Source organism: Pristis pectinata, chromosome 2, assembly GCF_009764475.1.
Source record: "Pristis pectinata isolate sPriPec2 chromosome 2, sPriPec2.1.pri, whole genome shotgun sequence".
Classification (NCBI taxonomy): domain Eukaryota; kingdom Metazoa; phylum Chordata; class Chondrichthyes; order Rhinopristiformes; family Pristidae; genus Pristis; species Pristis pectinata.
The window spans coordinates 136,826,375-136,852,876 of record NC_067406.1 but is presented as its reverse complement, the minus strand read 5'-3'; the positions used below and the strand labels follow the sequence as shown (position 1 = coordinate 136,852,876).

The window sequence follows — 26,502 nt, the reverse complement described above, 5'->3', positions numbered from 1 at the left end:
GAGGACACAGTTGAGAAGGACCCTGCTGATGACTGTGGCAGAGAGGAAGCTCCCTCTGTAATTACCACAGTTGGATTTGTGTCCTTCCTGAAGATGATCACGTTCATCCCAGATATGGATAAAGAAGTTCTCCGTGGATTGTCACCTTGTCATGGTGGAGAAGCTTGTGTGGTCCTGAGATCCCGAGAGTGATGCTGTCTGGAGGTATTCCCCCGGTAGGGTCACCCATGGTGGTAAGGTCGATGCTGAGGTCCCTGACAAAGAACAATCTAACCAAGACCTCAACGGTGGAACAGGCGGACGAAGTTACTTCAAACTCAACGGCTGCAAAGGCGGATGAAGGCTGCAACAAATCCATCAGCTCCAGTCATCATGGTTTCCATGCCATTGGAATCAATTGGTTGATTTGTGAAGTATCGTGTGCTTTTTGTAGTGCAACATCAAGTACACGTTAAGCAAATACACGCACAGGCATCTCCACTGTGGGCAATCTGGAACTACCTGTCCTGAATGCGGAAGAACTTTCAGAGCCAAGATTGGACTCATAAGCTACTTGAGAGCCCGTAAATAAATCAACGGAACAAAGACCATCATCCTCGACCTTGAGGGCTAGCCATGACGACGAAAGAAGTTGTGTTCTCTTTTTATAGAGCTCCAAATTAGGAGCATCAAAGTATTTTTTTTATTGATTTCTTTAATCTTATCAGCCAATATACGTAAATCATTATTAGTTCAATGTTTCAGTCCAGCAGAGTATGAAATAATTTGACCGCGGATATAAGCTTTAAAGGTATCCCATAATATCCCACTGGAAAATTCTTCAGCAAAATTAGTTGAGAAGAAAAAGGAAATCTGTTCTTTAATAAAATGGACAAAATCTAAGTCTTGCAATAAGGATTGAGTCGCCATTGTCTAGCACCAGAGGGTACGTCCACTAATTTAATTGATAGTTTCAATGGCACATGATCAGAAATGGCAATTGCATCATACTTACAGTCAATAACAAGTGGAACTAATTGTGCGTCAGTAAAAAAGTAATCAATCCTAGAGTAATTGTGATAGACATGAGAAAAGAATGAAAACTCTATCATATAGGTGTAAAAATCTCCAAACTCTAAAATTCTGGAATCAACTAAAAAGGAGTTAATAAAAACATCAGATTTGTTAGGAAATGCAAGATTCGACACAATTACAACACAGTTTATTATTAACATCTCCAATTGAACATCAATTACTCAAAACCAGAAGTCAGTTTTATATACATGGTGATAAATCTGGTAAATTGTTGGCCAACTAATTGAAGGCTGTTTCAACTAAACGTCAGATTATTAAAGTTCGTAAACGAGATGGTAATTACACAGTAGACCATGATCAAATTAACAAATCTTTTCAAGAAGTTGTGGATATGACTGAAGTTCCTCACTGCCAAGTTTTAGAACTTCAGCTGGGAAACCATATGCTCCCAAGGCCTTGAGGCTATTTAGTTGAGATATGGCTTACCATCTCAACAGCCTGTCTATGTTTTCTGTCTCTCAACAATGTCCCATCAATAGTTACTCTCAAATTTACCCCCTCTACTTCCAATATTCCCTGTCATGGAGCTATGTCAACAATATTCCCTGCTGCTCTCTCGTCAATAGCTCCTTTTACTCTCTGTCCTTAATTCTACATCTATTGTACCTGCAAAATTTAATCCACTAAAATTATTAAAAGAGAATTCAGAATTAATATTTTTCTTCTAAAAGCTCTCAGATTTTTTTTCCTTCTCTACCACTCACTTTAGACTTGTTATTAGCCACGAGCCATTCTAAATACAATTGCTTCTTGTAATCATTCTCACAGAAGTGTGGGTAAATGTGAACGATTTGTACTTTTTTTCTCAGCCCTTCCTTATAAAGTCAGGCAAAATCAAAAAGGCTTCAGGAAGTGTGACGTCAATGATAAAAATCTAACAAATAACTGTCGGTCCATCAAGGTGTGAGATTTTTCATTTTAATCTCATATTGTCTTCAGTGGGACTTTTCAACTGCTGCCAAGTTCTATAACCAGAGAATGATGCAAGAAAAGGAGATGGCTTTGGCTACTCAATATTCTTTCAAAAGAGCTCTCTCCAATTAGACCTACTCCTCACTTACTCCCCCTTATGATCAGTAAGTACTTTCACCATTATTTCAGACAATGGCTTCTAAATCCAAACAACTCACCATTTCAAACAATGTCATCTCATCCAGAGCCTAAAACCTAAGGGTAGGAGTAGACAATTCAGACCCCCAAGTTTGCTCCTTCATTCCAAAAGATCATAGCTGATCTTCCACCTCAAAACCATCTTTGTGTGGTGTCTTCATATCCATTCGTTCTCCGTATATCCGGAAATCCGTCCATCTCACTTTTGAATACAATGACTGAGCTTCCACAGCCTCCAGGGAGAAAATTCCAAAGATTCACCATCCAATTTATTTTGCCAATTACCCTTCTAACACTTGCACCAGTTTCAACCTATCTCCCCACCATTGAGGACATTTTCAAGAGGCGGTGCCTCAAGAAGGCAGCATCCATCACTAAGGACCCTCACCATCCAGGACGTGCCCTCTTCTCATTACTACCATCGGGGAGGAGGTACAGGAGCCTGAAGACCCACATTCAATGATTCAGGAACAGCTTGTTCCCCTCCGCCATCAGATATCTGAATGGTCCATGAGCACTATTTGTTTATTCTATAATTTATAGTAATTTGATTTCCGTGCATTGTACAGCTGCTGCAAAACAACAAATTTCACATCATCTAAGTCAGTGATAATAAATCTGATTGTGATTCTGATCTCAAGGTTCTTTATTATTTTAAACTCTCAAATTTCCACCTTTTCGAAAAGCAACCCAAACTTCATCTCTCCTCGTAACACACACAAAATGCTAGAGGAACTCAGCAGGTCAGGCAGCATCAATGGACGGAAATAAACATGTTTACCTATGTTTATATATGTTCATTTCCCTCTGTAGATGCTGCCTGACCTGCTGAGTTCCTCCAGCATTTTGTGTGTGTTGCTCCAGATTCAAGCATCTGCAGAAACCTCTTGTGCCTCATCTCTCCCAGGGCTAGGCCATGCCACCTGGTGCCATTTGAGTAAACCAGTTCTGCTCCCTCCCTGTATTCTTCCTAAAGTGTGGTCCTCAGAACTGAACTTAGTTCCTGAATAACTTTATTGTTGGATTGAAGTAGCTGTTGCTTTAAATCCAGTCACTGATGCAGGTATATTTTGACATATTTCATGGCAGCATTAAATGTTCAGCAGTTTCAACTAATCGCTCTCCAAAAATACAGTGAAGAGATCAAGGTTAACAAAAAATGCATTTATCATTTCCCCTTTACAAATGGCACTGAACTTGATTGTAAAAGTGACTATACTTCAAAATTACTTCATGAGCTGAAAAGTGCTTTTGGAAGTCCTGAAAAAACACATGAAAGATATTTATCTTTCTTTGTAGATTATTTATTGAGAGTTGTTGGCTGTTTTTTTCTTGATTCTAGATTATTTAACTAAATTTAAATTCTACAACTGTCAAGATAGGATTTTCTTTCCTTGTACATTATTTATCAAGCGTTGTCAGCTGTGGTCTCAGCATTTTGTCAGCCAGAACTGGATAGATGGTTATGTGATAGAACCATGCAACCTGCTGAACAAGTACAGTACAAGTTCAAAGACATTCTCACCTGTATCATTGATCTCAAAGCCTAGAGGGATCAGTTTAGGAGATTCACAGTGACCTCCCTGACCTCCAATATCTGCAAAGATATTATCACCCCTGATGCTTGTGTGTTCCGAGCTGTGCTTTACTTGGGTACAGAAGTTCCAGCCAGAAAATACGAAATAAAAAGTTGTTTCTGCAGTCCAACCACATACCAAAAAAAGGGTGGGCTTAAGACGTTAAACAGAGGAAAATGTGACCGAGTTTTTAAGCACTGATATTATGCAGACTTACCATTGTAATGCACAGGCATCAATCTATCAAGAATACAGTGTTGGTGCAGTGATTGAGTTGTTGACCTAGTAACCTAGATTAACAATCCGAGAGACACAAGTTCAAATCCCACTTCAGCAGTTGTGGAATTTAAAATGAGTTAAAAGACTTGGATTCCAACAAAACTGGTCGTAGTAATGGTGATTATTGAAACCACACGATTGTCATAAAACCCATCTGGTTCACTGACATCCTTCAGGGAAAGTAAATCTGTCCTTATCCAGTCTGGTCCATTGGAATTCAGACCCACCACTGGTCATGACAATTGACTGCATCCTCCATCAAGGCCAAATAAGGAAGGATAATAAATGCCAGCATCGCTGGCAAGCTTCACACCCTAGGTACAGATAAAATGAAAGTCTACACCAAGGGTGAGCTGATCTTTGGTATTCCAGCTATGGCTCAATGAGTTTTGTCCAGTCAGGAGATGATGGGTTCAAGTCGCATTCCATAAACATGAGCAAAAACCCTCGAGGCCCCAGAGGTACTGAGGGAATGCTGCACTGTCAGAGGTGCTATCATCTTGAATAAGATTATAAACCGATACCTATTCTACTATCTCACAAGCACATGAAAGACATCAAAGCACTTTTCAACAAACTCCAAGAGAGTTTTCTCTCATATTTTGTTCTGACATCGAAGAAGGCTATTCAGCCCACTGAATCTGTACCAGTTCTCAAAGCAATCCAACCAGTCCCATCCCCCCATTTATTTCCCTGTAACCTATTCTTACACACATGCTCATTACCTTCCCTCTCATTTCCCTATCACCCGCCTTACAATTTACAGTGGCCAATTAAAACTTGTCAACCAATGCTGCTTTAGGACATGGGAGAAAACCAGAGCACCTGAAGGAAACCCACAGGGTGACAGGGAGAAGGTGGATGCTGCTCACAGACAGCACCGGAGGTCAGGATCGAAAGCGAGTCTGTGTATCTGTGAGACAGCAGCACTACCTGCTGAACCACTGTGCCTCTGGTTATTTTTGGTCAATATTTATTTCTCAGACAATACCATTGAAACATTATCATGCTAGCATTACACTGCATTTGTGGGAGCTTTCTGTGCACAAATTAGTCCCAATCTTTCCATATTACAGCAGTAACTATATTTCAAAGGTGTTTCATTGGCTGCAAAGCACATTGAACATCCTGGGGTTGTGAACAGTTATATGCAAATGCAACCTTTTTCTTTCTCAAAGATTATAGAGCCATAGAGCCGTACAGCACGGAAAGAGGCCCTTCGGCCCAACGCATCCACGCCAACCAAGTTGCCTAGCTGAGCGAGTCCCATTTGCCCGTGTTTGACCCATATACATCTTATCTTTTCCTATCCGTGTATCTGTCCAAATGTCTTTCAGATCTTGTCATTGTACCCACCTCTACCACTTCCTCTGGCAGCTCATTCCACACACCCTCCGCACCCTGTGTGAAAAACCTGCCTCTCAGGTTCTTTTTAAATCTTTCTCCTTTCACCTTAAACCTACTGTATGACCTCTAGTTTTAGACTTCTTTACCCTGGGAAAAAGACTGCAGCCATTCACCTTATTTCTGCCTCTCACGATTTTATAAACCTCCATCAGGTCATCCCTCAGCCTCCTACGCTCCAGGGAAAAAAGTCCCATCCTGTCTATTCTCTCCTTATAACTAAGGAATTTGGCATGTCCCCTTCGACCCTCACCAATTTTTATTGATGCACCAAAGAAAGCATCCTATCCCAATGCATCATGGCTTGGTATGGCAACTGCTCTGCCCGTGACCACAAGAAACTACAGAGGGTTGTGGACACAGCTCAGCACATCACGAAAACCAGCCTCCCCTCCACAGACTTTGTCTACACTTCTCGCTGCCTCAGTAAAACAACCAACATAATCAAAGACCCCACCCACCCCGGATATTCTCTCTTCTCCCCTCTCCCATCAGCACCTACCACCAGGCTCAAGTACAACTTCTACCCCATTGTTATAAGACTATTGAACGATCTCCTAGTACGATAAGATGGACTCTTAACCTTACAATCTACCCCGTCATGGCCTTGCACGTTATTGTCTGCCTGCACTGCACTTTCTTTGTAAATGTAAACTTTATTCTGCATTCTGCTACTGTTTTCCCTTGTACTACCTCAATGCACTGTTGTAATGAAATCATCTGTATGGATGGCATGCAAAACAAGTTTCTCACTGTACCTCGGTATATGTGACAATAATAAACAAATTTACCAATTTTAAAAAAATTCCATGGGAATATTTTCCCTGCAAACTTTACTCAGTGTGTAAGTGTTACTCAGTGTGTCCTTCACCAAATGCAAGTAGGAGAGAAAAACTCCTGCTTTCTGACAGAAGCCATTTCCGAACGTACAAAGCAACCTTGAGAAACCAACTAGGCACAGTGCAATTTTCTGTGGTCAGAAGTGAGGCAAGCCCTTCCTGAAGATCCATACGGATCTGCCAACAAATACTCCCACAACCGGACAAGCCCAGAGTGGAAGCTGCCGCTCAGCTTTGAACATTTTTGAAAGATCGAGGAAATGACAGCAATGGGGAACTCACACAGAAGACGAGATGAATCCTGGCACGGAAGATAGATTCAAGTCTCATTTCATAAACACGAGTACAAAGAACTCGAGCCTTGAGGCTCCAGTGCAGTACTGAGGGAGTGCTACACTATCAGAGCCACTATTTTGAATAAGATAGTAAACCAATTCCAGTTCTGCTCCCTCACAGGGCGATGATCATATTAAATGGTGGGACAGGCTTGAGGGCTCAAGTGGCCTATTCCTGCACCTGTCCTTTTATATTACGCTCTGCCACAGATCACCAGTGCTGAGCTGTTGGAGCAGATACAAGTGCAGCAGCCAATTAAAATGAATGGAAGAAATTCAGAAAGATAATCAGAACATTTTATTTGATAGAGTTGTTAGCTGCATGGTAGTGTAGTGGTTAGCGTAACGCTATTACAGCACCAGCGACCTGTGTTCAATTCCAGCCGCCGTCTGTTAGGAGCTTGTACGTTCTCCCCGTGACTGCATGGGTTTCCTCTGGGTGCTCCAGTTTCCTCCCACATTCCAAAGACGTATGTGAAGTTGGAAGTTGTGGGAATGCTATGTTGGCGCCGGAAGCATGGCAACACTTGCGGGCTGCCCGCAGAATACCCTACGCAAAAGATGTATGTCACTGTGTGTTTCAATGTACATGTGACTAATAAAGAAATCTTATCTTATCTAATATTAATTGCTTGTTGATTTTTTAAATGGTAGGGCCCTGGAGAGTGTTAGAGAACAGAGAGACCTAGGGGTACAAGTACATTATTCTCTGAAAGTGACACACAGTGGACAGGGTGGTGTAGAAGGTATTTGGCTTGCTTTCCTTTGTTGGTCACAGCATTCAGTACAAGTGTTCGAATATCATGTTACAAGCTGTACAAGACGTTGGTGAGACCACATTTGGAGTTTTGTGTGCAGTTCTGGTCGCCCAGCTACAGAAAGTATGTGATGAAGCTGGAAAGGATGCGGAAAAGATTCACAAGGATGTTACCGGGACTGGATGGCTTGTGGTATTAGGAGAGGCTCGATTGGCTGGGACTTTTCCTCTGGACCATAGGAGGCTGAAGGGCGATCTTATAAAATCATGAGGGGAGTAGATAAGGTGGATAGTTAGTCTTTTCCTAGGGTAGGGGAGTCTAAAACTAGAGGGCAAAGATAGAATGTGAGAGGGGAAAAAGTTAAAAGGCACCTGAGGGACAACTTGTTCACACAGAAGCGGGTAGGAATAGAGTCATAGAGTCATACAGCATGGAATCAGGCCTTTCGGCCCAACTCGTCCATGCTGTGTCGCCCAGTGAGCTAGTCCCATCTGCCTGTGTTTCGGCCCTCTAAACCTCTCCCATCCATTTACTTATCTAGATGGCTTTTAAATGTTACTAATTTGTCCTCCTCAACCACTACTTCTGGCAGCTCATTCCAAATACACACCACCCTTTGCATTAAGAAGCTGCCCCTGATGTCCCTTTTAAATCTCTTGCCTCTGATCTTAGACCCATGCCCTCTTGTTTTTAGCACCCCCTCCCTGGGAAAAAGACTATGTGCTTTGACCCTGTCTATGCCCCTCATGATCTTAGATACTCTTACCAGGTCACCTCTCAATCTCTGATGTTCCAGGGAGTGAAGCCCTAGTCCACACAACCTCTCCTTGTAACTCAGGCACCCAAATCCAGGCAACATCCTGGTAAATCTTTTCTGCACACTTTCTAGTTTAATAGCATCTTTCTTATAACAGGGTGACCAAAACGGTACACAATACTCCAAGTGCAGCCTCACCAATGTCTTATATAACTGCCATTATGTGGAACAAGATGCCAGAGGAAGCTGTAGAAGCGGAGACAATTAAAAATGTTTAAAAGACACTTGGACAGGTATACGGATTGAAAGGGCCTAAAGGGATACAGGCCAAAACCAGACGTACAGGACTAGCTCAGACAGACATCTTGGTTGGCATGGATGAGTTGGGCCAAAGGGCCTGTTTCCATGCTGTATAACCCTCTGACTCTAGCTTGGGACTTCTGTGGTGTTGGATTGACAAACCTTTCAGACAATTGGGATGTTGCTTCTGTTAATACCTCAGGACTTTATTAATTCACCATTTTTTGATTTTGCACAGTACGATAATAAATTTTCCAGTGAACAGGTGAAGTTTAAAGGGAGTGCGGGAACTACGACGGGGTGAGCGGAAAGGGAGCGTGGTAACTGGGACCCTGTGCGTGGGAAGGGAGCACAGCAAATGTTACCTGGTGAGCCAGATGCTGAACCACTGGGATTTCCAAATGGCCGGATAGCAGATTATCAGAGTTTATGTATGTTTTTAATGCTTTTTTTTACACAAGCTCTAAGTGACTTTAAACCTTCGTGAGTGAAGAAGGCATTTGGCATACTGGCCTTCATAAATCAGGCCACTGAGTACCAGAGTTAAGAAGTTATGTTGTATTTGTACAAGACATTGGTGAGGCCACACTTGAGTATTGTGTACAGCTCTGGTCACCCTGTTAGAGGAAAGATGTCATTAAGTTGGAAAGAGTGCAAAGAAGATCTACAAGAATGTTGCCAGGACTCAAGGGCCTGAGCTATAGGGAGAGATTGGGCAGGCTACGTCTTTTTTCCTTGGAATGTAGGAGACTGAAGGATGACCTCATGGAGGTATATAAAATCATGAAGGGGGAATAGATAGGAAAAAGACTACGTGCTTTCACCCTTGGGAAAGGGAATCAAAAACTAGAGACATGGGTTTAAGGTGGGGGGGGGGGGAAGGTGTAAAAGGGACGTGAGAGGCAACGTCTTCATGCAGAGGGTGGTGCGTATATGGAACGATTTGCCAAAGGAAGTGGTTGAAGCAAGTACAATAAGAACATCTAAAAGATATTTAGATAAGTACATCGATAGGAAGGGTTTCGAAGGATACAGACCAATTGTGGGCAAACGGGACCAGCTTGGTGGACACCTTGGTCGGCATGGACGAGTTGGGCTGAAGGGCCTGTTCCTGTGCTGTATTACTTTCTGAATGTCACAAACATTCAGTTTAAATGGAAGCTTTGGGGTAACAGGTGAGAGGTGGAGCATCACCAGCTGTCAAAACCATCCTAGCAGCGCAACCAGCCTCCCTCAGGGAGGGGCCCCACAATGCCCCGGGCCTCACTAATGAGTTGGGAGCCAAGTCTAAAAGTCTTAAAGTCGAGTTTAATGTCACATGCACTAGTACATGTGTGCACAGGTGCAATGAAAAGCTTACTTGCAGCAGCATCACAGGAACATAGCATAATATATGCAGCATTCACAAGAAGAACAAATTAAACATAAAATATGTGGAGAGCTGTGCCCAGAAGCACACTGGAAGAAAGAGAGTGGGTGACTGGTAATCAGGATTTCCAGCACTTTTATTTCAAATCACCATAATTTATCATGATTTTCCATGGAGATTTCAGATAATTATTTTGCTTCCATCCTGACGCCAACTCCATACTGAATTCTGGTTCCCTTCGTTGTTTCATTGTCACCTTGTCATCCTTTCTCTCTCTTACGTTTTCCACCCTATTGAACCTCTTCTGTTCTGTTCCACCCCCTCCCCAACCTCCCCTCCATTTAAGATTTCTTTATTAGTCACATGTACATCGAAACACACAGTGAAATGTATCTTTCGCGTAGAGTGTTCTGGGGGCAGCCTACAAGTGTCTCCATGCTTCCGGCACCCACCCTTCCTAACCCAAATGCCTTTGGAATGTGGGAGGAAACCAGAGCACCCAGAGGAAACCCACGCAGTCAAGGGAAGAACGTACAAACTCCTTACAGACAGCGTCTGGAATTGAACCCAGGTTGCTGGCGCTGTTTTAGCGTTATGCTAACCACTGCACTTTTCTCGACTTCATCAACCTGAAACATTAACTCTATTTGGCTCTGCACAGTTGCTGCCTGACCTGCTGAGTATCCCAAGCATTTCCTGTTTTTATGTTGGATTTCCAGCTTCTAGAAGATTTTTCTTCAGTGCAACAGATGTACAATAGGCAAATGTAACTCCTTCATTGAAAATCATTGCTGGGAGGAAAATCTCATTCCAACAGTCCACAATTATCTTTAGCCAAAAGCAATATCTTCCGTGAGGTTAATAAAGAACAAAATCCCATTCATTAAAAGTTCGGAGGTTAGAAAAATGAGAGGAGAACTTATTGAAACTGAAGGGGTTTAACAACGTGGATGCTGAGAGAATATTCCTCTTGTGGGGGAATCCAAAACTAGCAACACAGTTTCAGAATAAAAGGTCACCCATTTTCTGCAGAGTTGAAGAGGAATTACTCTTCTCAGTGGATGTAGAAGCTTCGTATTTCTCTACCACAGACAACTGTGGAATCTGAATCACTATGTTCAAGTAAATTGGTTTATTATCGTCACATGTACCGTGGTACAGTGAAATACATGCCATCCATACAGATCATTTCATCACATTAGTGCATTGAGGTGGTACAAGGTAAAACAATAACAGAATACAGAATAAAGCAGAACAGTTACAGAGAAAGTGCAGTGCAGGCAGACAATAAGGTGCAAGGCCACAACGAGGTAGATTGTGAGATCAAGAATCCATCTTATCATACGAGGGGGTTGTTTGATAGAGCAAGATGGTGCTGGAGTGTAGCAACTCGTTGCAAGCTGCTCTCTGCAGATCTACTCATTATTCAAGTCCAAGAGAGACACATTTTTAAATTACGAGGGAGTCAAGGGTTTTGGAAAGAAGGCAGGAAAGTGGAGCTGAGGTAGAGATTAGAACAACCATTCTAATTGAATGGTGAAACAGGGCTTTGAAATTTCTTAAATTCTTACCCTTGTATTGTCATGGTGAATGGAAATACTTCCTCAGTAATGCAACATAAAAAGTTAATAACAGACCGGGGAGATTTCAAGCTTACAATCTAATCTGGAGCTTCAAATGATAGATAGTTGAACATTTACTTTTAATGACACAGAGGAGGCCCTTTAACTCATTGGCTCCCACTAGGGCAATCCCATCAGACCCATTTCCCCTCTAATTTCCCAGTGGACCTGAGACTTATTCTCTCTTGCACTAGACCCATAAACTCCTCTTTGATTCTTTTGCCACTTACCCCCACTAAGGGGTACTTCATAGTAGTCAATTAACTTACCAAAGTGTCTTTGGTATTTGAGAGATGACTGTAATACATGGTTGAAAGCCACAGGGAGCACAAGCAAGCTCCATACAGACAGCACCATAGGTCAGGACTGAATCTGGATCCCTGGAGCCATGAGGCAGTAGCACCAACCGCTACACCATTGTGTCACCGCCTCTACGTCTCATTGAGTCATACAGTCGTACAGCACAGGAAAAGGCCCTTTGGCCCGTACTTGTCCATGTTGACCAAAATGTATATTCAAGTTAAACCCATTTCCCAGCACTTGGCCCATATCCCTCCAAACTCCTGTCATCGATGAGATGGACTATGACCTCACGATCTACCTTGTTGTGACCTTGCACCTTATTGCACCGCACTTTCTCTGTCGCTGTGACACTTTACTCTGTACTGTTATTGTTTTTACCCGTACTACATCAATGCACTCTGTACTAACCCCATGTAATTGCACTGTGTAAAGAATTGACCTGTATGATCAGTATGCAAGACAAGTTTTTCACTGTACCTTGGTACAAGTGACAATAATGAACCAATACCAATACCAATCCATATATCTGTCTCCATACTTCTTAAATGTATCTAATGTACCTGCCTCAACCACTTCCTCTGGCAGCTGGTTCCATATATCTACCACCTGCTTTGTAAAAAAAAGTTGCCCCTTGGGTTCTTATTAAATCTTTCACCTCTAACCTTAAAACTATGTCATCTCATTTTCAATTCCCCAACCCTGGAAAAAGGACTCCTCACCGTAACTATGCTCCTCATGAATTTATGTGCCTTTGTGAAATCACCCCTCAGTCTCCTGCACTCCAAGGAGTGAAGTCCCAGTCTGTCCAACCTCTCCCTATAACTCAGTCCCTCAAATTCTGCAACATCCTTGTAAATCTTCTTTTCTTACTCAGTGTCTTTGCTCACAGCCTCCATTATTCCCAGAAAAATGTTAGCGTAACAAAACTAAAAATAAATTATTGCATCATACTATTATAGTTAGCTCTGACTATATTCAACTAAAGGGTGGTGCTGATTTCATTTACCAGCTGGTAATAAACATTTAATAATTTTGAAGTGGACTGATTTTAATGCAATTCTAGTTTAACAAAAGAAGAACACACCCTGAACACTTGATAACAATTCTTGCATTTAAATAGTTCCTTCAATGTTATAGAACGTACCAAGAAGCTTCGTGAGAACATCAGCAAGCAAAGCTGAACATTAGCCTGAGTTATAAGGAGAGCTTGAATAGGCCAGGATTGTCTTCCCTTTTCCCAAGGTCAGGAAGTCTAAACCTAGAGGCCATGGGTTTAAGGTGAGAGGGGAAAGACTCCAAGTGGACCTGGGGGACAGGTTTTTCCACACAGAGGGTGGTGGGTATTTGGAACGAACTGCCAGAGGAAGTGGTAGAGGCGGGTACAATTACAACAGTTAAAAGGCATTGGGCAGATACATGGATAGCAAACGTTTAGAATGGTATGGGCCAAATGAAGGCAAATAGGACTAGCTCAGAAAGACATCCTGGGTCGGCATGGATGAGGTTGGCCAAAGAGCCTGTTTCTGAATGACTCTGACTCAAAATTTGGGATCAAACCACAAAAGAATGTATTAGCACAGGTGATCACAAGCTTGGTCAAAGTAATATGGTTTTAAGGAGCTTCATGAAGGAAGAGAGAAGTGCAGAGAGACCAAAAGATTTTGAGATAAATCTGCCTATGGTTGTGGAGTGCATTTGTCACTGATGGAGCAATAAAAGTTAAGGACGTCAAAGGCTCAAGATGAAGGCGGCCAAAGATTTTGGGCGATGGTAGGGCTGGAAGAGAGAGAAAGGTGGAAGGTATAGGGTGGTGAATCGGAAGCATATAACAGAGTAGAAATGGCTGAATGTTTCAAACTGATAATATCGTTGGAGTAAAGTTTGGTCATACCTGTTGAATGAGATGTTCCATGGCATTGCTCTTGGTGTTTCATCATAGGGACAGAGTTAGTGCTTATATAAGTCTTCCCGGTGGACGGGTTCATCAGCTCTAATCCATTTTGGGTTGATGACAGATCATGTGCAACAGAAGCAACCTCCTCGGCGATGGGGTTGTCTACTTGCTCACCTTCACACATCTCCTTTGACTCCAAGCAGTCAACCATCCGCGGACTTCCTTCAGTTTCAGGCATCGCCTGCGAATGGCGAGACTGGATTTCAAGGATCTCCATGCTCGAAAGTAGTGCTGTCTCTTTCTGAAAGCTGCACTCTGCATAGGTGAAGATTTGAGCGGCCGGGCTGGGAGAGTTCACGGAGGTAGCGGCAGCAGCAGCGTCAATCACGGAGCTGCTGTGATCAGGGTGAGCAGACACCAGCATTTCCTTATCAGCCTCAGAGACCGAGTCGGCGGACATTGGCACAAATTCCGATGGGGTTAGTATGGTGGTATTGTCGCTCGAAAGCAAAGGCGAATGCAACGAGCCTTCTGTGTTCTCAACCTGCAGATACTTTGACGACTCTTCGATGACAGGCCGCCTTAACGTGTCCAAGCTGGCTTCTGGGGACACCTTGGGCTGGTCTGCTGTTGTTATGGACTGACTCCGTGCAACATGCTTCGAGAGCTTGTAGTGTGTGGAAAAGGATTTGGGTAGCAGTTTTCTGCTGGAGTGCTTGACGGAACGCTTGCTGTGGTCATCTGGGAAACCAGAGTCATCCCCCTCGTCAATGCTGGACCTCCCAGAGCTAATGCAATTCATGAAGACATTTTTGTTGTGAGACAGGTCCTTCCCCTTGTCGAAGTCTTCGGTCACCGACCGGGTGATCCTTTTGCCCCGAGTGACACTCAACCCAAACGAATGCCGGGCCTTGGTTTTGGAGCTGTCGTCGGTGTTCTCCTTTCGACCCGAACCATCCAGAGGTTGGACTCCGTTGGGGAGATTCAGGCTGGAATTGTGGGCCTCCAGCCGATGCTCTTGGGCCTTCTTGGAGTGGAAGCCGATGGACGGGGTGCGGAAGATGCTCCTCCGCTTTCCCACGCTACTGGAGCTGGAGTTGGTGCTGGACGGGGAGGAGGTGTGGACTCCATTGGCAACAGACGACGGTGAAGATGGAAGGGAGTCGCGCCTTTTCGACGTGCTCCGTCTGAAGATGGGTAGCCTGGAGACCAGGGTGGAGCGCCGAGCTCCCGCGTCCCCCATCAGCACCGTCTCACCGACCACCAGACTCTGTCAAACTGCAGCACTTGTCAACCTGGGTCAAGGGAAAGAAATAACGGTAAGAACACGAAGATTTTTTTTGTTTGGGAAACAGAATTTTTCTTAGTAAATTAGTAAGTTAGTGTTCTGAGAGATATCCGATCCTGGATTAATTATTTTAATTAACGTTGACAAAGGCAACATTTAATGTCCATTCATTATTGAGCTTGAACTGTGTTATACAGCACGGAAACAGGCTCTTCGGCCCAACTCCTCCATGCTGACCAAGTTGCCTACCTGAGCTCGTCCTATTGGCCCATATCACTCTCGACCTTTCCTATCCATGTACCTATTCAAATGCCTTTTAAATGTCGTAATTGTACCCACCTCTACCACTTCCTCTGGCAGCTCCTTCCAAATACCCACGGCCCTCCATATGAAAAAGTTGCCCCTCAGATCTCTTTTAAACCTTTCCCCTCAAAATCTATGCCCTCTTGTTTTGGACTCCCCTGCCCGAGGGAAAAGTCTGTGGCTATTCACCTTATCGATGCCCGTCATGATTTATAAACCTCTACAAGGTCACCCCTCAGCCTCCCGTGCTCCAGGGAAGAAAAGTCCGAACCTATCCAGCCTCCTCTTATAACCCAAGCCCTCCAGTACTAGTAGCATCCTTGTGAATCTTTTTTGCGTCGTCTCCAGTTTAATGACATCCTTCCAATAGCAGGGCGACCAGAACTGCACACAGTACACCAGATATGGCCTTACCAGCATCTTGCACAGCTGTAACATAACATCCCAACTCCTGTACTCGATATTCTGGCCAACGAAGACAAGCATGCCAAAAGCCTTCTTCACCACTGTCTACCTGAGTCACCATTTTCAAGGAACAATGTACCTACATTCCTAGGTCTCTCTGTTCTACAACAATCATCAGGGCCCGACAATTTACTGTGCAAGTTTTCCCTGGTACCAAAATGCAACACCTCATATGTGTCTGAATTAAACTGAGTGATGTTCCAGGCTGTGGTTGAGGACAGTACCACCAGGCTCAAGGACAGCTTTTATTATTTTAGTTACACAGGCAAGTACCTACACCAGCGATGTGAACTGCAAATGTTCCACTATGTTTAAGGACTTCTTTAAGTGTTTACTCATTTAAAAAGCTGCATTAAAAGTCAGTAAAAGTCTTCAGTATTCAGACTTTGATATTTATAAGGCGTAAAACAGACTGATAAGCTAGAACATGTCAATGTTAAGAAGGAGGAGGTGCTGGAACTTTTGAGAAACATCAGGATAGATAAGTCCCCGGGGCCTGACGGAATATATCCCAGGATACTGCGGGAAGCAAGGGAACAGATTTCTGAGCCCTTGGCAATGATCTTGGAATCCTCACTGGCCACAGAAGTAGTACCAGATGATTGGAGGGTGGCAAATGTTATTCCTTTGTTTAAGAAAGGGAGTAGGGATAACCCTGGGAATTACAGACCAGCGAGTCTTACTTCAGTGGTGGGAAAATTATTGGAAGAGTTTCTTCGGGACAGAATTTAAGAGCATTTGGAGAAGCACAGTCTGATTAGGGATTGTCAGCATGGCTTTGTGAGGGGCAGGTCATGCCTCCCGAGCCTGATTGAATTCTTTGATGATGTGGCAAAACACATTGATGAGGGTAGAGCAGTGGATGTGGTGTATATGGACTTTAGTGAGGCGTTTGATAAGGTTGCCTGTGAATAGGCTCATTCAGAAGGTTGGGAGGCATGGGATCCAGGGAAACCTGGCTGTGTGGATCCAGAATTGGCTTGCCCACAGAAGGCAGAGGGTGGTTGTAGATAGAGCACATCTTGCCTTAAGGTCGGTGACTAGTAGTGTTCCACAGGGATCTGTTCTGGGACCATTGTTCTTTGTGATTTTATAAATGACTTGGATGAGGACATGGAGGGGTGGGTTAGTAAGTTTACAGATGACACAAAAGTTGGTGGTGTTGTGGACAGTGCAGAAGGTTGCCAAGGGTTACAATGGGACATTGATAGGATGCAAAGCTGGGCTGAGAAGTTCAACCCGGCAAAGTGTGAAGAAGCTCATTTTCCGTCTTGGAACCTTGCAGCCTAACGGCATGAGCATTGAATTCTCCCACTTTAAGTAATCCCCACCCCCCTCCCCCACAACCCCCTCCCCCACCACCATGCTTCTTCTCTTTCCTAGCTTCCTTTTTTGCTTCCCTTTCTCTCCTTACCGTTTACCCATACCCTGGTGGATCTGCTCTCCTCCCTCACACCTGCCTAATACTATCCCTTACCTGCATCTACCTATCAGCATCTCATGCCCACCCCGCCTCCCCTCTTTCATCCACCTATCTGCTTTTCCCTCCTATATATTGGGCTTTCCCTTTTCCTATCTTCAGTCCTGAAGAAGGGTCCTGACCCGAAACTTTGACCGCCTGCTTTTCTCCACGGATGCTGCCTGGCCTTATTGGCAGGATTCTCGGTGGTGTGGAAGGACAGAGGGATCCCTCAAAGTTGCCGTGCAAGTTGATAGCATTGTTAAGAAGGCATATGGCGTGTTGGCCTTCATTAGTCAGGGAATTGAGTTCAAGAGCAGTGAGGTAATGTTGCAGCTCTATAAAACTCTGGTGAGACCACACTCAGAATATTGCGTTCAGTTCTGGTCACCTCACTACAGGAAGGATGTGGAAGCTTTAGAAAGGGTGCAGAGGAGATTTACCAGGATGCTACCTGGATTGGAGAGCATGTCTTATGAGGATAGGTTGAGTGAGCTAGGTCTTTTCTCTTTGGAGAGAAGGAGGATGACAGGTGACTTGATAGAGGTGTACAAGATGATAAGAGGCATAGATCGAGTGGACAGTCAGAGACTTTTTCCCAGGACGGAAATGGCTAACACAAGGGGACATAATTTTAAGATGATTGGAGGAAAGGACGGGGGGATATCAGAGGTAAGTTTTTATTTACACAGAGAGTGATGGGTGCGTGGAACATATTGTCAGGGGCGCTGGTAGAGGCAGATACACTGGGAACATTTAAAAGACTCTTAGATGGGCACATGGATGATAGAAAAATGGAGGGTTATGTGGGAGGGAAGGGTTAGATTGATCTTAGAGTAGGCTAAAGGGTCAGCACAACATTGTGGGATGAAGGGCCTTTACTGTGCTGTAATGTTCTGTGTGTCAGTTATTGGGCAGTTTCAACTGTATGCTCACACCTTCAGAAAGTGTGATTATTTTATGGGTGATGAATCTGCCAACAGAAGAAATCGTGCTAAGTGAGATTTCCTTTTCAACAAAAATTAGTTGGTTATTTCCCTCTCTGCTTTTACCAACATCTGCATTCAGAGGGCGCACTGAGTAAACATCAACACACCTGTTATATGTAGTGGGAGTTGATTTCCACCCAAATGCATATTGTGTAAAAAGGGATAACACTCAAAGTACAACCTCAAACACAGTTGCAATACATTAACTAAGTATTATTATTAACTAACTTGTCTGGCCTGAATGGTAATATTTGGACATGCACTACTATTCAATGACATTTATATTGTCAGTATTGTCCTGCTCCCCAGCTGCACTCTGATGGGAAATGATTTTGCCCCATAGATAATGAGCATTTTTGAGGTGGAACAATTAATTGGATTGCTAAAGCTCCACAACAGCTTTTTCAAGATATTCCAAAGTGGTTACAGCTAGCAAAGTGTAGTCACTGTTGTAATAAAGGAACAACAGCAGCCAATTGGTACAGAGCAAGCTCCCACAAATGGCAATTTGATGATGGCCAGAAAATCTCATTAATATTAATACAGCTAAAGTGTTAGTCAGGACACCATGGATAAGAAGCATACTTTTCCTATTAGCAGGTCACAGTACAATATATCACCAGAACTCCCCTCTGTTCCCACCAACAAAGGCAAAAGAACCCCCCCCCCCCACCATGTCATCATGACCCACGAGTCACAAACCTCATCGTCTCAAACATATTCTGCCATTTCTTAACTCAGAGCATTCACAGAGCATTACAGTCCTGCCGCTCTTAGTGACTGGGCAGAGCAGGCTTGAGGGGCCAGCTAGCCTACCCCTGTTCATGTCCTTCAACAACTTGTATTATTCCTTCCAGTCAAAGTCAGAAGAGTTAAAACTTTATCTTTGGAGCAAGCCTTTGGAACAGTGGCAGAAGATGAAGGGTTTGAACCCTGCTCCTCAGAGTTCTGCCTCTGAACTCCAGTGCAGCATCCAATGGAGACCTTCTTGTCCAGTGGGTCACCCCCATGGAACCCACCCGACTATTCCAACACACCCGTCCATCCTCCTTTCTTCTACCGCCTGTTGTTCATTCCTGAATTAACATTCCTGCTGCCAAGGTCCCAAATTCTAATCTTAGCACCTTAAATTCCTCCACTTTACTTTTCAAGACAATCCTGAAACTCCCCATTTGATCTCGCTTTTAGTCATCGGCCCAGATACCTCTTTATTCCCCCTTAGTCATGACACGTGAACAAAGCAGGGATTTATTCTCCATTCCTAATTGCCCTGAATGGAAGAGGTAGTTGAGGGTCAGAAAAAACCTGGTGTTTCTGGAGTTATTGGCCATAGATTTTTTTTCCTGAGGGAGATTAGTAAACTGAGTGGGTTATTTGTTACTGTTACTGGGATTAGCTTTTGTGAAAATTCCAGATTTAAGTGTTTAAATTTAACACACACAGCCTCCCTCCCAACTCCTCCCTAAGATGTCCTGGGAGGCTTCACCCATCATCTCTGAATGGATGATGCTGAACTCTGGCTGCAAGTCCAGTAACTCAACCATGTTTGTGGCTGACTGTCAATGTTTCTTTGTTGTAACTCCTCGGAAGCACCTTAAGATATTTTAAAATATTGGAATATGGAACAGTCCAGCACAGGAAAAGGCCTTTTGGCCCACAATATTGTGCCGAACTAATTAAATTAGTAATTAAATGCTTAACTAAACTAATCCCCTCTCCTGACAAAATGTCCAGATCCTTCCATTCCCTGCACATTCATGTGCCTAAGAGCTTTAAACACCGCTATTGTATTTGCCTCCACTATGAACCCAACCAGCCCATTCCAAGCACCCATCATTCTGTGTAAGAAAAGTTGCCCCACACATCACCTATGAACTTATCCACTGTCACCTTAAATGCATACCCTCTAGTATTAGACATGTTGACCCTGGGAAAAAGATATGGGCTATCTACTCATCTATGCCTCTTATAATCTTTTAAACTTCTATCAGGTTTGCCCCCAGTCTCCACCACACCACAGAAAACAACCCAAGTTTGTCCAACCTCTCCTTCTCGCATATGCCCTCTAATCCAAGCAACATTGAAATTGTGGGTGATGATCCAAAAAGTCTCACTTGGGGGAATATCTGTTGATGCATCAGAATTTTTTGTATTTCAATAAGTTTGGGATACGTCCTTCAAGAGTAGAAAGTAAAAGGCCGCAGGACATAATTAGGCCAGGAGAGGGCATCAAACCATATCTTATTCAACTGGTTTACAATGTGGGAGTCGCATCGCATTGATAAGCCCAACGTTGTGTAAGATGTACTTGCTCTCACGGAGACAATATAGTGTATTCCAGCACCATTTCATGGCTATTCAGAGACATTATGGTCACCTGATATTTCAAGGGACACTGTTGCAAATTTGAACGATTTTATGAATGAAGCTTTTTGATTTGACTCAGAGCTGTGAACAGCAATTTATAAACTCTGAGCCTTTATTTATAACTCTGCCAGGTCAAGTGAACAGACATGCAAAAATAATGATCCTAACCAGAGAACTGCTGAGGGAGTGCTGCACTGCCAAAGGTGTTCCCTTCCAGATGAGACTGGAATCCAAGACCCTCTCCTATCAGTTGGATGTAATATTGGAAGAGGAACAGGAGTTTGATCTAATCATTATCCTCACCCACATTTGAGCCTCAGTCAACTTGACTCAGATCACCTAGTCATTATCACAGTAGCTCCTGTGGGACCTTAAAGTATACATAATTGACAGCTATATTTCCAATAATATACATGAAAGTACCCTGTTTTTATTTATGCAAATAAGTCAATATCAACATGACTACCGAGAGCATTATGGGTGTACTTTTTTATTCACTCTCAGGTTCTGGATGTTGCTGGCAAGACCAGCATTTACTGTCCATCTTTAATTGCTCTTGAGTCAGTGATGGTGAGCCACCTTTTTGAACCACTGAAGTCCTTCTGGTGAAGATGCTCCCACAGGACTATTGGGTAGGGAGTTCCAGGGTTTGGACCCAATGATAATGAAGTACCGGAAAACTGTATCTGCTGTCTGATTTTTCAGAAATCCTGATGTTTCCCTTTAAACCTACCAGGGCCCCATTTCCCAAGCTCCCTTCAAAATCACTGGGGCTCCATGCAAAACACTTCCTTTAAAATCATTGGAGTCTTATTCCACATTCCCCTTAAACTCACCTGTTTCACTAAAAGAAAGTGAATTAAAAGTGCGTTGGTTTATTATTAGCAGCAATATCCAATAGTCTGGAAAATCCGCCAGTCTAATACTACCAAAGTCCCGAGGGTGACAGACTATACAAATTTCACTGTATATTGTAATATTAATATCCCTGATAAAGGCATGGATGTCACTGGTAGGATTAGCAATCACAGTCTGTCCCTAACTATCCTGAATTAAGGACTGACTTAAGCATAAACCGCATTAGTGGAGTCCCACAGAGGCCACTACAGGTCAGAACAGTAAATTTATTCCTCATAAGGACATTAGTGAACCAAATTCATAGTAATCACGATTAACATTAGCTTTTAACTTAAGATTTATAAACTCCACAGGTTCTGTGTTGAGATTTGAACTCGTGCCTCCAGTTCAACAGCCCAGATATCCAGAAGAAAGTCCATTAACTTATCCACCGACCTACTGTCCCCCAATTTTCTTCCATGTTATGAATTCAGTTTAGGGTGAAAAAGAAAGAGAAAAAAAAGTCTGATTAGCTCAATTTCAAAAGTTAAACTTGCAATGTAATAGGCAGGATAGTGCCCACAACCTTTGCACTGAATGCTAGTAATGCATTGTATTGAGAAATTAATCTAACAACACTCGAGAAGTTCAATTCAACCAGAACAAAAGGACCCTGCTTGATTGGCACCCCATCACCCGTGAGATTTGAACTCAAATTCCTGGATCTTTGGATCATTCAGAGTACCTGATTCAAACTGAGTGGCCACATTCTTCAGTAAATGGTTTGCTTTTAACCATTTGATGGAATAAAAGATTCATTTCATACTAAAACTTAAAAAAAACTGGTTAATTTTGTAAAGTTATGATGTGACAAAATGAACCATACTCATGTAAAAGTTATCCAGTTAATATAAGGATACCAGACATTAATTCTCAGCAATATATTATCCATTAACAACTGCATCTGAAATTTAAAGGTTCCTTTCACCCTTCATGCCTGTGGCAGCTCTTATACAGAGCTGTCAGATTAATCCCACTCCTGATACCCTTCCTCACAATAACCCTGCAATTTTTCCCCCCTTCAACCCAATTCCCTTTGAGAGTTGTTACTGAATCTCCCAACGGTGCATTTTCTGGTGGCCTATTCCAGATCACAGGAACTTGCTATTTAATGTGAATGCTTGTCTGTGGTTCTGCTGCCAATTGCTTTGCATCTGTCTTATAGGGCTTTTGATTTTTCTACAATGGAAACTGCTTCTCCTGACTTAAGCCATGAAATCTCATCAGCTGGAATATCCTGACTAAACCTCCTAACCTCGTCTGCTCTGGGGTAAAGCACGAGCTTTAACCACAGGCCCTCCCTGGTTCTAAGTTTAACTTCCAGACAAACTCATTGATACATGTGCAACAAACAAGACACCGGAGCAGCTTAGTGGACCAGACAGCATCTGTGGAAGGAATTGGACAGTCAACATTACAGGTCAAGATCTTTCATCTGGACACTTAAATGTCTACTGTCTATTTCTCTCCACAGATGCTGCCTGATCCACTGAGTTCCTCTAGCATCTTGTTTGTTGCTATAGATTCCAGCATCTGCAGTCTCTTGTGTCTCTTCATTGATACATGTGTATGGAATCACTTAACATCCAAATATTGATACTTCATGTCCATGGTACCACCCTGGCACACTGCCCTCCCCAATCGAGGACAAGAGGCGGTGCCTCAAGAAGGCGGCATCTTTCAGTAAGGACCCTCGCCATCCAGGACATGCCCTCTTCTTGTTACTGCCATCGGGGAGGAGGTACAGGAGCCTGAAGAGCCACACTCAATGATTCAGGAACAGCTTCTTCCCCTCTGACATCAGATTTCTAAACAGTTCCTCAACCCACGAACACTACCTCGTTATTCCTTTTTGCACAATTTATTTATTTTTGTAATTTATAGTAAATTTATGTCTTTACACTGTACTGCTGCCACAAAGCAACAAGTTTCACATCATTTAAGTCAGTGATAATAAATCCGATTCTGGTCCTGCGCACACTTCGGCTTAACCAGTAGGTATGACATCAAGATTTTCCATATTTCCTTACAACATTTGGTCCATCAAATCTCTTCCAGCTCACAGATCACTTCTATTCCCACCGACTGTCCCTCTGATCTATCCTCCTCACATTCACACCAATTATCCCACCCACTTACGCACTTAGCAACTTACATTGGCTGATAAATCTACCTGCATGTCTTTGGGATGTGGGAGGAAAAAGGACCACGCGGAGGAAACCTATGGGGTCATAGAGAGAACATGCAAACTCCACACAGACAGCACCAGAGGTCATGATTGAACGCAAGTCGCAGGAGCTGTGAGGCAGCAGCTCTCTGAGCTGTGCCACTGTGTCATTCATTATTTTCTCTTAGCAACAGCTAGAAGCTCTCCCACCTCTGAGTCAAAAGCTAGTGCGCTCAAGCCTCAATCCAGAGACCTCAGCATTAGAATGTAGGCTTCACTTCAATTTAGGACTGAGGGATTTGCAGTGTCCACAGTGCCATCTTTTGGATGAGATATTTAGCCTCCCTGCCTCAATTTGACATAAAAGGTGCACGGCATTTACGTATGCTCCCAAGGAGCAAGGTGTTTCCTTCAGTGGCCTGGCCAATATTGATTGTCAAGTGCAATTGCTGAAATAGAGGCCATCTAGTCATTATCACATTGCTTTCTGTGGCAGCTTACTGTGCCCAAAGTGGTCTGTCACATTTCCAATATAATAACAGCAATTAATCATGAAAAGTACATCCCTGGCTGTAAAGCACTTTGGGTTTTCCCCAAATCATGAAAGGCAGAGCAGAAATGCACTTTTTTTTTCTTTTCTTTACTGATTGAAGATGTCCATCATCCTTTGTACTTTGCTAACTTCGGTTCATAATGATTGATGACCATCAGATGGCCTCATCAGGGGCCTTCGTGCTTCAGAGAAACACACTTGACGCAAAAAAAACCTTCCCTTTATAAGAATTCCTGTGGCTGAATTCAATAAAAAAACCAATTGAATGGTGGAATATCAGCTTCCTGCAAGGCGTCTCCTCAAAACCCAAATCCCACACTATGAAGTTGGCAGGACTCATGCAGTGCCGTGCGTTCAACAGCGGAGACAAGCTGATAATCCATTTCAGAGCAGAATCCTAATTTTAGAACACTGATAGACCTGAGACTCCTTTGTGTATACAGCCGGAGGTTCCAATTTTCCTATAAATATTAATCCTTGCCACCGAGACACTTTTCTCATTAGGCAAAGTCTGCAGCGTTATTTCAGGTGACATCAAGACTAACAATTCCTTTGCAGCTGCCTCCAATATCATTCTGGCTATTTTTATATCTGAAAGGTGGGATATTTTGAAGTAGTGTACCTTTGTAAAGCAAGAGTACAAAAAGACACAGAAATGTTCAAACAAAACTCTGCTTCAATCAAATCGTTGTTGCTTGTGACTTGTATTTGAATAAATTTAAACTTGTCAGGATCAAACCAAGCGTCAATTCAGCCTTTTCCAAAGCCAGGGATCCTAATGCACAAAGAATTTCTAATTTGTTAATATACATAAGAATAAGACAGATTTAAAGCTGGATATAACTGGATTGGTTGATTTCCTACATGCCGTGTTTCGGGAGCATGCACTGGGTTAGCTGTCAGACTTCAGAGGAAGACTTTGCTTTAAAGTGGTTCTGAAGGCTTTAAAAGTGCAGCGGTAAGCAGTAAAAGCCATTAGTTTAGTGAATGAGGGATTCAGACAGGTAGTCTGCACACAATGTCAAGGAATAGTAATGCTTCTAGTGATTCCATTGTTGAAATCTGTCAGCCCAACAGTTCACAGGCACGAGCTCCCACCTCTGATCATCAGGTCACCAGGTGCAGCTGGCAGAACAGCTGCTTCACAGTTCCAATGATCTGGGTTCGATACTGACCTTCGGCCCTGTGTGGAGTTTGGATGTTGTCCTCGTGACTGCGAGGGTTTCCTCCTGCATCCCAAACAGAGGCAGGTTGGTGGGTTAATTGGCTGCTGTAAATTGCCCCTAGTATGTCAGTGAGTGCAGTTATAGTAGTAGGATTTGGGGGGGAGGGGGGCGGGGATAGTTCTTGGGAATGTAAGAAGAATAAAATGGGATTAGTATAAATGGTCGGTGCATTTAGTGGGGTGAAGAGCCAGTTTCCGTGCTGTACAAGTATAGAAGGTTACTAATGATTCAAAACATATCTTGCATTTAAGGTGAGAGGGGGTAGGTTCAGAACAGACGTGAAGGGTACGTTTTTTACTCAGAGAGTGGTGGATGTCTGGAATGTGTTGCCTGATAGGGTGGTGGAGGCATATTCATTGGGGGCTTTTAAGAGGGGGCTTGGATGGGCACATGAATAAGAGGAAAATAGAGGGATATGGGCATTCTGTAGGTAGGAGGGAATAGCTATGTTGGCACAACATTGTGGGCCAAAGGGCCTGTTCTGTGCTGGACTGTTCTATGTTCTGTCAATTCTTCCACTTGATCCCTCAAGTGTATTAGTTAGAGTTGCCTTTGTCCCTTTTAACACCACAGTTGTTGGAACTTGACAGGGCATCTCCCACTGTATTTCTGGGAATGGGGCAATCAACCATGCAGTTACCCAGCCAGTCGGGCTGAAGGACTGTCAAAGGATCAGTTCGTGATCTGACTAAGGAAGTACCATTCAGAATGGCTGAATTCAGCTGCTGAAAGAGAAATGACCAGAGTGATAGGAAGGCTGAATGATGAGAAAGAAAGAAAGTAGCAAAAATAAAAAAAAATAAAAATCATTTTTATTTTAAATTCTGCAAAAAGTCTCCAACAACAATTAAAATCTAAAGGGTTGAGGCAATAGTTACACCAGAAAAGTTGAGGAGCAGTTATTAATAAATATTGCATTGTTGAAGACAAAACAGGATTTCAGATAACTAGATTCTACTTTCTGTGACAAGGTTACATGATGCTTCGTTGATTTTGAAAGAGGATCCAGCTTATGTTTTTGCAACAGCTTCTCAATGTCCATATTTACTATCAGCCTTGCCTGAAGTTGCAGTACCACTCACACATTATTAACAGTGACTTCCAGCTACACAACATAATTAAATAAACAAAATATACCTCAGCACTCCCTAAAAACCGAAGCCACGC

The 26,502-nt window shown here is 43.1% G+C and overlaps 1 protein-coding gene across 3 annotated transcripts in view; it reads right to left on the bottom strand.

Annotated features, from left to right (window-relative positions):
* Nucleotides 1-26,502, bottom strand: part of ccser1 (coiled-coil serine-rich protein 1) — a 1,189,492-nt gene that overhangs the window by 969,202 nt on the left and 193,788 nt on the right. For all 3 annotated transcript variants that reach the window (XM_052043574.1, XM_052043589.1, XM_052043581.1), the window contains one exon: nt 13,619-14,916. In XM_052043574.1, the coding sequence (XP_051899534.1) occupies nt 13,619-14,864 (1,246 nt within the window). In that variant the 5' untranslated portion in view covers nt 14,865-14,916. The remainder of the gene's footprint in view (nt 1-13,618; nt 14,917-26,502) is intronic.